The 14070-nt window shown below is 35.5% G+C and overlaps 1 protein-coding gene across 1 annotated transcript in view; it reads left to right on the plus strand.

Annotated features, from left to right (window-relative positions):
• The first annotated feature begins 760 nt into the window (after positions 1-760).
• OPRM1 (opioid receptor mu 1) overlaps positions 761-14070 on the plus strand; it is a 45466-nt gene continuing 32156 nt past the window's right edge. Inside the window, exon 1 of the mRNA XM_077755087.1 lies at positions 761-1053. Within this exon, the coding sequence (XP_077611213.1) occupies positions 761-1053 (293 nt within the window). The remainder of the gene's footprint in view (positions 1054-14070) is intronic.

A 14070-nucleotide genomic window follows, 5' to 3' on the forward strand; every position in this document is an offset into this window, starting at 1 on the left:
CTTTTTCAGAGAAAGAACCACTTTTTTTTCAGATAGGTTTGTAGGGCTCAAAATTCTCATTCAGTGATGTAAAAACACCTTTGCTTTGTGTAGACACGCAGGACTGAGACAAAGAGACTAAGGAAGAGGACTTTGTGTGCCCTATGCCAAAAGATTTCAGCATACTAGAGGGCTGGAAAAGGGTTAGGGGGTAAGGATTGTCCAGGTTGCACCAGGCCAATGTGTTCCCTGTCGTAATACACAGAGAAAACGGCGCTGGGAAAATAGAATGATGTCAGCCCCCTTTCTTATGTCTCCCTGTTGCCAAGAACTAACTCTCTCTCTCCCCCAACCCTTTCCTCCAACTCCCTTCCCCATTCTGCTCCTCCTTAGATATGTTTGCAGGGACGAGTACCGAATGGGGAGACAGACCAACTGGTTGGATCCTTTTGCGCAAAATCCACCCCCTTCTCTCTCCTCCCTCCCCTCCAGCCTCTGGATCCCGCACAGCCCTCCCTCCCCTCCTTCCAGTGGTGTTGGGTTGAGGATGTGTCTCTACTACTAAGGCGGAAGGGGGCTACAAGCAGCGGATAATGTCAGATGCCCAGCTCTCTCCTTCTGCCTGAAGCTTCTCTCTGGCTGCATCAGGGTTGGTATCTGTAAGAAACAGCAGAAACTGTGGTAGCGGCGGCGAGAGGAAGCGGCTGAGACGCGTGGCACCTGAAAAAGTCTGGGTGCTCGCCGTTCGCTCACAACGAGGTCCCAGCCAGGCGTCAGCACCATGGACAGCAGCGCCGTCCCCACGAACGCCAGCAACTGCTCGGATTCCTATTTGCACTCTTCAAGTTGCTCCCCAGCACCTGACCCCGGTTCCTGGGTCAATTTCTCCCACCTAGATGGCAACCTGTCCGACCCGTGCGGTCCTAACCGCACGGAGCTCGGCGGGAGCGACAGCTCGTGCCCTCCGACCGGCAGTCCTTCCGTGATCACAGCCATCACCATCATGGCCCTCTACTCCATCGTGTGCGTCGTGGGTCTCTTCGGAAACTTCCTGGTCATGTATGTGATTGTCAGGTAAGGAAGGCGCCAGGGCTCCCAGCAGAGGGGAAGCTAATAAGGGCCTAAAAGGATACCTGACCCCTGGGGCAGTGTTTGGCGGGAGGATGAGAGAAGAGAGGTAAACAGGGGGGAGGGGGGATATTATGGGAGCAACAGTGGATAGAGTGGTCGTTGTGAGTGCAAAAGTCTACTTTCCTATTTTTCCCTCCACTGTTAAAGAATCAAAAATTTCAGAAACAGAGAAGTTGCTTTGGTAGAAGCTGCAAAGCTCTGCGAAAAATAAATAAATAAATAAATACTCTATCTACAGCTCACTTACACTGAGCCAAGAAAGCTCTTGGGCACAGAATCCCACAGTCCCTTCGACAGGGGCTGTGGACACAGTAACTTGTGAATAACGAAAGAGGAATTCTAGTTAAATGTCCTAATTAGGGGGCCGATCTCCTTGTCAGTTCTTTTCAGAGAAGAATCTTGGCAACTTTCCTACCCCCTGCTGGTGTCCGTGTACTTTTTGCACCCCCCACCCCTCCTCTTCCTTTGTCACACTTGCCCTTGCCTCACTAATCCTTCTATCCCAAGGCCACACTCAGTGGGAAAGTTTTGGTGTCTCTCCACAGTACATAATGTTGCTTTCTTGTAATAAATACGACAGTTGTGTTGCCTAGACCATTTTGCAGTTGGCGGCTGTACCTCTGCTACAGGAGTCACAAACTGAATGGGGAATAGAGAGTGTGATTCAGGAGAACTGCAGGGTATAACTGTTTCTCTAATCTTCTGAAAATGAGACCCAGTTAAAAGTGACCAAAAGCGGCATAATTCTGGATTTACAAACCATGACATAAAGAATGTGAAGAAGTTACAATGGTTGCTCACGGGGGAAGAAAGTGTCTTTACTCAGTGAAATTATTTCAGAAGACTTTGTGGACCGTTTTCTGTTTACCCATATGCTCCAGGTTTATTTGGCAGAGTGTATGAGTTTTCAATATTAATTGAGATTAATGCAGACTGCGTTAGTGACGTTGTGTATATTCATATCCTACATGCTAATATGGAATACTATTTATTCATTTCTGTTTAAGTAAATAAAAAATTTCACACTTTAAAATGGGGTTTTCTTCCTGCTAAGGGTTATTTGTATGTGGTGAACATGGTACTTTCATATTTAGTTACAGTATTCACTTCATCTGTTCAGCAAGTATTGCAGGGTTTAATGGAGTTCCTCAACCATTAAATAATCATTTTCCCTATTATACTTTCATGAGCAAGGTGCTGCAGGCTGCTTATAATCGATTCTTTCTTGTATGCCTGGTTTCTTTATTTAATGATTGTTAAAGAATAAAACTAATTTCTCTAATCTTTTGCTGAGGAATAATTTAAGTAGTGTCTCTGAGAAAAGAGCACCATCTATTGAGAAGAAAGCTAACAACAGAAGTGAAAATGCAGGATGGAAATCAATGGAAGAATTTCTTTTTGAAAACATTTACCTTGTAATAATCCAATACAAAGATTCAAAGACAAAAACCAAATGTCATTTGCAGTTATGATAATAAAAGTAAATAAATAAAACATAATTAGAGGACTGCCTTATAAAGAGGAAATATGTGTCCCACTTGTCCTAAGAAAACGCATAGAATCACAAGCTGATAAGGCTAGAAGAGACCCTAGAAGTCACCTATCCTAGATGAGTAAGCTGAGGCACAAAAAATATCAATGATTTCTTCAAAGAAGATAGTTCATTAGTTCAATAACACTATTAGTTCAACATAATATCTATATTAGCCAATATAATTCTCTTTTTATTAGAGTGGCAAATTGTGATTTGAGTTAATTCAACTAAAAGACTGACAGAGTAGATTTAGTTAGCAGTAATAATGCGGAAATAATAAAGTATCTTAAATTTATGTCTGGAATCATGGACATGATGAAGAGAAATTACCAAAGTGTCTAGAAATCTGTCTGAAGCATAATCTTTTATTTCCTTTTCTTTCTTCTCTTGGTATTTTCCTTCCTTATTTTTCTCCCTTGTAGTTTATGCTTTTCTATAAAGAGAGAAACAGTAAAATGGCAACTGGCTGTGAGCTAAGAAGACTGGTCTTATTTCAGTGTTTCAGAGATTGCTGGCTTGGTGAGTTTGTTTTCAAGACATCTCACCTCTTGATGGCTTGGAGATGGATAGTGACATTGCATCTTAGTGGACCATGATATTATGCTTTACTTCTCTGTTCTAACAAAAGGCAGTATGATTTGAAAGGTCATTCCAAACACCCACCTGTGGCAATTCCATAGTCAAGTAACCCTCTGGGAATATGACCACAAAACAGAAAAATAGACAGTTTGGTGGCCGATGGAGTGATGAAGAAAGCATCTGGGGATTGAAGAAAATATGTTTATTGAGATTAGCATATATAATTGGACTGTCTCCAGGCTGTGAGATTTTTACTACAAAAATGGTAGTTCAGAGATATTATTGCCCCTGTTAAAAAGAAGAGTAAAATGCTACATCTATTAGATCATTGAGGGAAAATGCTCACTTCCTGCTATTATTTAAAGTTCAACAAATACTTTTGAAAGGTCAAGTACAATTAACGGACAAGTTACAGTTTCTAACCAGATTAAGTTAATGTTTATTAGTATGTTTTAATACATCACACGAACCATGAGACTCAAATGACTATGGCAACCAAAACAACAACAAAAGCAACTGGTCATACAGATACCATGATTAATACATTTGTGCTCTCTCTCAACTCCATCATCATCATACCTTCATCAACAACATTATTAAATAGTATAATTTAAGTAGGATTCTTACACAGTGCTGTTCTGAAAAACATGAGGGAGGAAAAGAGATACCATCATATGATCTAAAGATTTAAAACCCAGATGTTAAAAGGTAGAAATGTTATAACTATTCATCACACAAAAATTTTTCTTGGTTTTAAAGTAAAAAATTAATTGCAAGATAATATAAAATTACCACACAAATTCTAAAAAATACGGTGATAAAATATTATAAAATGTAGCAATTATTTAAAATGGGATGATGGTTTATTATTGTCAAGAGTATTTTTCAGGGGCGCCTGGGTGGCTCAGTCGGTTAAGCGTCCGACTTCGGCTCAGGTCTTACAGTTAGTGGGTCTGAGCTCCCAGCTAGTTCAGAGCCTGGAGCCTGCTTCAGATTCTGCATCTCTCTCTCTCTCTCTCTGACCCTTCCCTGTTCACGCAGTCTCTCTCTCTCTCTCTCTCTCTCTCTCAGCAATAAATTGAACATTTAAAAATTTTTAAAAAAGAATATTTTTAAAAAATCAACCAGAATAGTATACAAAGTTATAGCCACAGGAATGTTTAATTTTTGGAGATCACTTGTCCAAAGTATACAATTAATCATAAATATAAAAACTATTATCCCACATGTATTTATATTTATAAGCTTTTTATTCAAAAAGATTGTCCATGTAGTCATGAACATGGTCTATGTAGACACTATTAAAAAGGAAAGAAAGAAATAAAAGGTAAAGGATTTGGAAACTGTTAGATCTCTATGATCTGTGTAAATCACCCTGACCAATAAAGTTCCAACAAAGAGTGCCAAATAAATGATATTGCCTTCATTTTTCAGATTATTTCTTAATTTAACTTGATAAATTCTCAATATGATTAGTTACCAGAGCAGAGCATTTATATATATATATATGCAAGATGTTATTGTCGCTTTTATTTCACTCAAATGTATTTCTGACTTTAAAGCAAGTCCTATTGAGCTTATACTTGTTCTATATACTAAATATTTGATTCAGAATCAAACCACAAAATGATCAGGCATGACTGATTTGAACAGAAGTACAAGCTTTTTTACTTACTTCGGATATAAGTAACTGAGAAAATAAGGAATAACAATATTTTATCTAATTTAACCATAAATATAAATTAATTAATTAATATACATAGATACATATGAATTAATTTTAATGCATAAATCCCTGAATATGGTCACTAGTAATTTTCATAAAATAAAAAAGATAATTGTTTATTTAGAAAGCTCAAATGCTAACAAAGCTTGCTTTCTTTTTTAAAACTATAAAATATCCATGTTAGAGGATGAACTTTTTTTTTGAGGATGGATTTAAGGGGAAAAAGAATCATACTAAATAAAAATCTATCCTTAACATAATGGTTTACAAGAAAACATAAGAATTTAATTGTATTCCTTTTACTTGCAATAGAGAGCTTCTGGTAGTATCTCTTGCAATTTCAACTTTAACTATTTCTCATACTGGTGCTAATTCTATCATGACACTGTTCTTCAGTGTGTCCTGAGAACACTAAGTTGCTTTTCATTTCCTCTGTGGAAATGTCTCTGTGTCTGTGTCTCTGTCATTCTCATAGAGTTATCACTAAGTTTCTTTTCCTTCTCTCCTTTCTTTCTTGAAAGAATGAGCTAGCTTATATTTTACAAACTATTTCCAACACAAAGGAATGTATAGAGACTAATAAGATTCTTCACCTTCAAAAATTATNTGGTTATTATTCATAGATACATTTTTAAACTTGTATTCTGTGGTGCTTCCACAAAGTATAATCTTTTAAACATGCCCTTTGAACTTTATATATTAAACACTTATATTTTATATTAATATTAGTAGACATAATTTCGCTATTTTCCCAGAGCTGTCTAGTTCCAGCAGACCAATGATAGAAATAAGATGTTAAAGAACTAACTCTCCTTTATACTGTTAACTTATCTCTAAATCTGTGTTAAAAAGTATTGTAAAGATTTCTTCACAAGTATTTTCCTGAACAAATATTTTCATTAATACTTACATGCAATATTTGGGGAAAAAACTTCTGACAACTGCTACAGTAAATAAAGCTGTTCATGAATAAAATCTAGGTATAATTTATCTACGTCTAAGAAGGAAATAAAAATAATTGGCTTCGGACCACTTCAAAATGTCTTTCAGGTGATGCTAACAATCGTTACTTTGGGATTTTGAATGTCTTAGAGAACTCTTTACACATAAAAGTTGAAACTGTTATTTCTTCCAGAATTCCACTTTGGATTTTAATTGAAATGAGATTATTTAGGTCAGCAGGAGCAGAAAAACTGCTTTGATAAATAATGTAAAACAATGTGACATCTTAAAATATATTAATGATAAATGCCAAAACTAAATGTTGTGTAAAGTTTTTAAAATATGAGAATTTCATACATTTAATCTTCATAACGTTTAATGTATATTAATGAACTAAAATAATGATATGACTATAGTCTCCAAACTTGTTTTTAGAGGTAGACATTTACTTCAAGAACTCCTGAGCCAATATAGTTGGGCAACCAACTCTTTCGTGGACATTCAGCTCAGGTCATGATCTCATGGATCAAGGGACCAAGCCCTGTATTGAGCTCCATGATGACAACACAAAACTTGCATAGAGTTCACTCTCTCCCTCTCTTTTTGCCCCTCCCTTGTTCCCATGCACTTGTGCTCTCTCTGTCTCAAATAAGAGAACTTTATTTAAAAAAAAACTTGTAAGCCAATATATAAAAAAGATCAAAGGAGCTTTTCAGGATGAATCACGTGCTGGGGCCAGAGAGTACTGCTCACCTGCTACCCCATCCTGCCCTCCATTGCTGTCCTCAGAGCTCCTTCATGGAATTTCCGGAGCTCTCTCAGACAATATTTTAAAATAATGGTTATCATATTGTTTCAGACCTTTGTTGTGCCTACCTCTCATCCTGCTACTCACCTTTTACTTCAGTGATTAGTATGACAGTCAGCTTTGCCCAGATATATCTTGGTAGCTTCCTACCCCAGCTGTCTCTACAGCCCTCGTTTTCACACCTGGAACTTCTCTGACTCTACCCTCCAAGGAAATCACCCTGGTATTCATAGGTGAGAAAATATAAGGAAATTCCCACCCCATGAAAGAACCCTTCCTTGACTGAGGAAATGGGAAGCTGTGGACAAACGGTCCCTTATGCTTCCCTCTCTACACTTAGGTACACAGTTCTGAGGAGCAGACCATAAGGCACATTAGAAACTCTGGTCTTCATTGTGACCATTTCAAGAACCTACTTTTCCTTCTTTCCTGTTTTACCTTCTACTCTCCCACTTCTGTTCCCACTTTTATTCCCTCAAATGCTTCCCAAGATGATTCACCTCCACACCATCTCCTGTCTCATTCTGTAAAGCTCATCATTCCTGTTATTTTTATAATTGGTTATAATGTATTGACACAGTAAAATCCAATTAATAAATAGAGCTTTGCAGATTCATTAAGTATAGGTTTTCCTGAATAATTAAAAGTTCTTAAGAAAAATTCTAATAAGTATCCCAAATTAGAACAATCAAGAGAATTCATGAGTGAAGCTTTTCCTTTTATTAGGATTCAGGAAAGGCTTTAGTATATTTTCCCTTAATTGACAGGAAGTAGATAACAGTCATGTGCAGTGTTCAGATTCTTTCTTGAGCTCAGAGTGATGGTAGCAATAGGCTCTCAGATATGTAAAAGAAATCAATAACCTTCCTGTGCCTTTCAATAAATTATCTGAAGACAAAAACTACCACCCCCTTCTCCACTGATTCCAAGTTATATAGTAACCATAAGAGTTCTTATAATAACTAAGCTCAAGAAAATTTCAAGGTCCTCAAAATGAGCTGAAACAACAAATACAAGAAATGTCATATACAATAAACATCATACACTGAGTTTGTCCTAGCATCTCTTTTCTCTAACCATCCATTCCTGCCTTAGGCCACTCCCTTTCCCACAAAATCTTCAGGCTGAGGATCTTTGAATCCAAGATATACATTTAGAATATAAAGGTCACATGCAAAAATATATTTCTGCTTTGGCTCAGGACCCCACGTGCCAGTTGTGGCTCAATTTCAGACTGCTCAGTGCTTCATTGTCTTCAGCTATAAAATGTAAGAATTGAACTTAAAAAATCTTGAAGTCCCTTCTAGTACTAAGAATTCCTACGGCAACTTCAGGGACTGTTTCTCCATAATTTTTGCAACTATACTATTTAGAGAAAAAAATAATGATTTACCAAATTAAATAATGTTTTCAGTTCCACCTTGCCCCCTTGGATTCTAAATAAGCTCAAATGGATTCTGTCAGAGAAAGAAACTTCTGACATGCCAGTTTGGTGGTGGTCAATTAATACAATGAGCCAAACTGAAGGCAATAGTCAAGCCTTTATTCACTTACTGTAAGAATTTCATGTTCGGGGCGCCTGGGTGGCTTAGTCGGTTGAGCGTCCGACTTTCGCTTAGGTCATGATCTCACGGTTCGTGGGTTCGAGCCCCGCGTCGGGCTCTGTGCTGACTGCCAGCTCGGAGCCTGGAGCCTGTTTCAGAGTCTGTGTCTCCCTCTCTCTCTGACCCTCCCCTGTTCACGCTGTCTCTCTCTCTCTCTCTCTCCTAGAAATAAATAAAAATATTAAAAAAAAAAAAGAATTTCATGTTCACATGAAACAAAATAAAGATGTCAGCTCCCCAGGGTTCCATTTTTCCCCACATATGGCAGCAGGTCACATGAAGGGCTAGGAGTGGGAAAGTATTGAGTCAGAGAGAAAAGTTTCTTCAAGGACTCCTGATAAGGAGGTCTCAGCAGAGAAACCTGGAAATAGCTTTGTCAAGAGCTCCTCGATAAAGAGGCTCCAAATGGAGGCAATTGGACTAGTGATGCATATACATCTTAGAGCATTGTTGTTGAGGTGGGGGGGTGGGTGGCATGAGTCCTTGGTCACAAATTCCTCTAGATTATATACCAAGTCTGTTGTGAGGAGGACAGCTTCTCGCTGTGAAGCCTACCAGGTAAAGCCTTTGTTATTGTCTATGATTGGGCCTCAAAGATAACACATAAGATTTGGCCTGGACTCAGACTTCTCAGATTCAGCTTAAATCCTGACACTTCTCTTTTTCTCTCCTGTTCTCTCCTCTCCTCTCCTTTCTCCTCTTTTCTGTCTCCCTCTCTAATTCCCACTCTCCTTTTTAACCCTTCCTCCCACTCTCTCATTCTCTTTTTAATTCATATATTGTTTTAATATTTGCTTTCAGAAATTAATTATATTCACAATATTGCATTCTAAAGCAGGGTAGATAGGACTCTCACACTTAAGGGAGCCCTGGATAGGTTCAAATGAGACAGAGATCACTCTGTTCTGGATTTAAGCTTCTGCCCAGGCAAGAATATTGTCAAGTACATTTTTTAAATTTGATCATGTGTTATTAGTTGCATATAAGTAGGTGCCCTAAAGTGAATCAAATGTAATTATTCACATTTAGTAAAAATAATTCTTTGTAATTTAAGTTAATGTTTAAATATATTAAACCAACCTAATACATTCAGTCTCCAAATATGCTACATATTAATTTCCTCCATAATTTTTACTTTTTTTTATTTTCCCCTATCATCTACTTTTTCCAATAAAATCCTTCTTATTCTTCAAGTCTCAACTTACAGCCATTTCTTTTTGCAGCCTCACCAAGGTACATCTACAACCAAGCTCCCTTCACTGTAACCCAGGATAAAGGCTCTGATTGTGAAAAGTCAGCATTTTCTAATACTTTTACAAAATGTCACTTGATAATCCTTGAAGACTTAATATACAACTACCTCTCTGTGATAGCTAAGAAATTAAAACATCTCAAAGTTGAACAACAGAACCATGCATCTTTGAAATATTTTGTAATTCAAAGTTTTCACATTTCAAATTCACCTCAAAGTATTCAGATATAAATTCTAATTCAGAAAATTCCCTCAATTCACTACTTTATTCATGAGTATTTAGCTTTTGTAACTTGAATCATGAAAACTGATCTGTACCAATGGATTAATATCAGCAAATCATAAATTCACACACACACACATATCTATTTATGCATATATGTAAGTCCAAAAAAATTAAATAGGAAATAGATTGTACCTTTATAATTGAAATGCAGAAAGTAAAATTTTAAAGAGTAAAATTAATAAAAAGTTAATAAGTCAGTTCTCAATATTCATGATAATTATGTTCTACAAAGTCATTGTGACTATTAAATTAGAAAAGACTGAAGCTTTGCTTCCAGGAGAGATTTAGGGTTAGGTTCCTGTGAGTCACCAGTCACATTTACATCAATTAATCAAAACATAACTTTCTGTTATTTGTGATTCTGTATAAAGGCATCTATTTAATGTTTATTGTTGATTCAGTAACAGTGAGTGCATGGTCAACAGTATTATAACCAATGCCTGTATGAAGGTCATTTAAGATACCTACTTCCTCTACTAGACACATCACTGCCATCTTGTCTTTAGGAACATGAGAAAGCACTTCAGCACTCTTTGAGGTCCACTTTAAACAGTAAGATTGCCAACAAAAAATACAAAAATACTATAAATGTGTCACAGAAAGGAAACATTTACAGCCTGAGAGCTCAAATGGGAAAGCGGAGTGTTGCTTTGTTTGACCTCCGCTGAGAACTTGCCCATCAAAGCAACTCAAAGTTTCCATCACTCTGTACATATCTGCAAATGACCATAAAACACATCAGTATAGATTTTAGGGTTAAAATAAATTATAATAAGTAAGGTTGTTTGCAAATACAGATCCATTAATTATGAGGACTGACTGCATGTACAAATGTTTTTGTAGGAAATATTTTAAAAACAGAGCTGAAGAAAAAAATCAGAAAGTATGTTCCATATTAAATATGACAATTTCATGACAGGAAGACAAGTTTTGTATTCTTATTATTGTGTTTCATAATCAGAGGAAATAGCTTGAAAATAAAATGGATTCCCATATGAATCAATCATCAGTATATCACTAGATACCTACATTAGCACACAAATTTAAGAACGTACTGATGCACAGGGGTCCCTTTTTCTCCATACCTGTGCCAGCAATTGTTACTTCTGGTCATTCTAAGATGCATGAAGTGATATCTCACTGTGGTTTTAATTTACATTTCCCAAATGCCTAACAATGTTGAACATTTTTCCATGTGCACATTAGCCTTTTGTATATCTTCTTTGGATAAATGTCTATTCAGGTCCTTTGCCCATTTCTAAATTGGATTTTCCGGTTTTATGTTGCTGAGTTATATTAGTTCTTTATATATTTTGGATATTAACCTCTTGTGAGATATATAGTTTGCAAATATTTTTCCCATTCCATTGGTCATCTTTTCACTTTGTAAATGATTTATTTTGGTGTGTGCATAAGTTTTTCAGTTTGATATAGTGCTATTTGTTTTTTTTTTTATTTTGTTACCTATGTTTTACTTGTCATATCTAAAAAATCATTACCAAGACCCATGCCAAGGAAACTTGTTCATGTATTCTTGTAGGAGTTTCATGGTTTCAGGTCTTATGTATAATTCTTTAGTCCATTTTGAATTAATTTTTGAGAATCGTGTAAGATATGTGTCCAGTTTCACTCTTTTACATGTAAATATATGATTATCCCAGCACCATATATGGCAGAGACTATCTTTTCACCACTGAGTATTCTTGACTCCATTATCAAATATTAGTTAACCATATATGTTTGGGTTTGTTTGGCTCTTAATTCTGTTCCATTGGTCTATTTGTCTGTTATCACGTTAGTACCATATTGTTTTGATGATGATAGCTTTATAATATAACTTGAAATCAGGAAATGTGATATCTTCTGTTTTGTTCTTCCTTCTCAAGATTTCTTTGGCTATTCAGGATCTTTTGTGGTTTCATACAAATTTTAAAAGTGTTTTTTCTACTCCTGTAAAAATTCCATTGGGATCTTGATAGAGATTGCATTGAATCTATAGACAGCTTTTGAGAATATTGACATTTTAACAATATTAATTCTCCCAATCCATGAGTATGAGATACTGTTTCATTTATTTGTTTCCCCTTTGGTTTCTTTAATCAATATCTTACAGTTTTCAGAGTAGAAAGATTTTATTTCTTTAGTTAAATTTATTCTTAAGTGTTTTATTGTTTTGATGCAATTATATATGAAATTGTTTTCTTAATTTCTCTTTTTGATAGTTTGTTATTAATGTATAGAAGTTGAGAAAATTTCTCTGTATATTGACTTTGTATCATGCAACTTTATTGAATTCATGTGTTAATTCTAACACGTTTTGGTGGAGTTTTTAGGATCATACAAATATATATTATCTTGTCTTCAAATAGTGACGGTTTTATTCTTCCTTTCCAATTTAGATTTTTCTATTTCTTTTTCTTTTTCTTCTCTTTTCTCTTCTTTTCTTTTCTTTTCTTTTCTTTTCTTATTCCTCTGGGTAGGACTTCCAATACTATATTGAATAAAATGGCAAGGATGGGCATCCCTTTCTAATCTTTAACTTAGAGAAAAGCTTTCAGTTTTCCATTGTTGAGTATTAAGTTATCTTTGGGCTTGTCATATGGCCTTTATTATATTGAGGCCCATTCCCTTTATACCCACTTTGTTGAGAGTTTTTGTCATAAATGGGTATTGGATTTTGTCAAATGTTTTTTCTGCATTTATTTAAATGATCACATGATATTATCCTTCATTTTATTAATTTGGTGTATGTGTCACATTGATTTGTAGATGTTGAGCCATCCTTGATTTCCTAAAATAAATCCCACTTGATCATGATGCATGATCCTTTTAAAGTATCATTGAATTTGGTTTGGTAATATTTTGTTGAGGATTTTTGCAGTTGTTCATCAGGAATATTGGCCTATAATTTTCTTTTTCTGTGGTGCCTTTACTTGATTGTAGTATCAGGTTAATGCTGGCCTCATAAAATAAGTTTGGAAGCATTCTCTTCTCTTCAATTCTTTTGGAAAATTTTGAGAAGGACAGGTATTAATTATTCTTTGAATATTGGGTAGAACTCACCAGTAAAGACGTTTAGTTTGGACTTTTATTTGTTGGGAGGTTTTTGATTAATGATTTTATCTCCTTGCTAGTAATCATTCTGCTTGGGTCTTCTATTTCATCATGAATCAGTGTTGTTAGGTTGACTGTCTTTAGGACTTTATCTATTCTTCTAGATTGTCCAATTTGCTGACTAAAATTGTTCAGAGTAGTCTATTATGATTTTTTGTATTTCTGTGATATGAGTTATATCTTTTTTTTTCATTTCTGATCCATATCTGTCTATGTGTCTATCTTTTTTTTTAGTGAGTCTAGCTAAAGGTTTGTGAATTGTGTTTATCTTTTCAGCTCTTACTTTTATTAATCTTTTCTATTGTTTTTCTATTCTCTATTTCATTTATTTCCATGTTATCTTTGCTATTTTCTTCCTTACACTAACTTTGGGCTTTGTTTATTCTTTTTTTTTTCTAGCTTATTTAGGTGTAGGGTTAAATTATTTATTGGGCTTTCCTTGTTCCCTGAAATAGGACTGTACTGCCATAAAATTTCCTTTTTTTTATTCATTGGTTGTTCAATAGCATGTTATTTAATATCCACATATTTGATTTTTCTAGTTTTCATCCTGTAACTGATTTCTAGTTTCATACCATTGTGGGCAGAAAACATACTTGATATGATTACAATCATTTTAAATTTAATGAGACTTGTTTTGTTGCCTAACATATAGTCTATTCTTAAGATTGTTCCATGTGCACTGGAGAGGAATGTGTATTTTGCTGCTTTTGAATAGAATGTCCTGTGTGTATCTCTTCAGTCCATCTGGTCTAATGTGTTTTTTAAAGCCATTGCTTCCTTACTGATTTTCTCTCTGGATGATCTATTCATTGATGTAACTGGGATAAGGTCCTCTACTATTATTGTATTGCTGCCATTTTCTTCCCTTTTGTCTGTTAATATTTACTTCATATATAGATGCTCCTATTTTGGATGCATAAATATTTACAAGTGTTCTATCTTCTTGTTGGAGTGACCTTTTTATCATTATATAATGCCCTTCTTTGTCTTTTATTATGGTCTTTTTAAAAAGTCTATTTTGCCTGATATTAAGCATGGCTACGCCAACTTTGTTTTTGCTCCCATTTGCATGGGATATCTTTTTCCATCCCTTCACTCTCAGTCTCAGTGTG

Source organism: Crocuta crocuta, unplaced genomic scaffold (genome assembly GCF_008692635.1).
Source record: "Crocuta crocuta isolate KB4526 unplaced genomic scaffold, BGI_CrCroc_1.0 scaffold11, whole genome shotgun sequence".
In the NCBI taxonomy this organism is placed as follows: domain Eukaryota; kingdom Metazoa; phylum Chordata; class Mammalia; order Carnivora; family Hyaenidae; genus Crocuta; species Crocuta crocuta.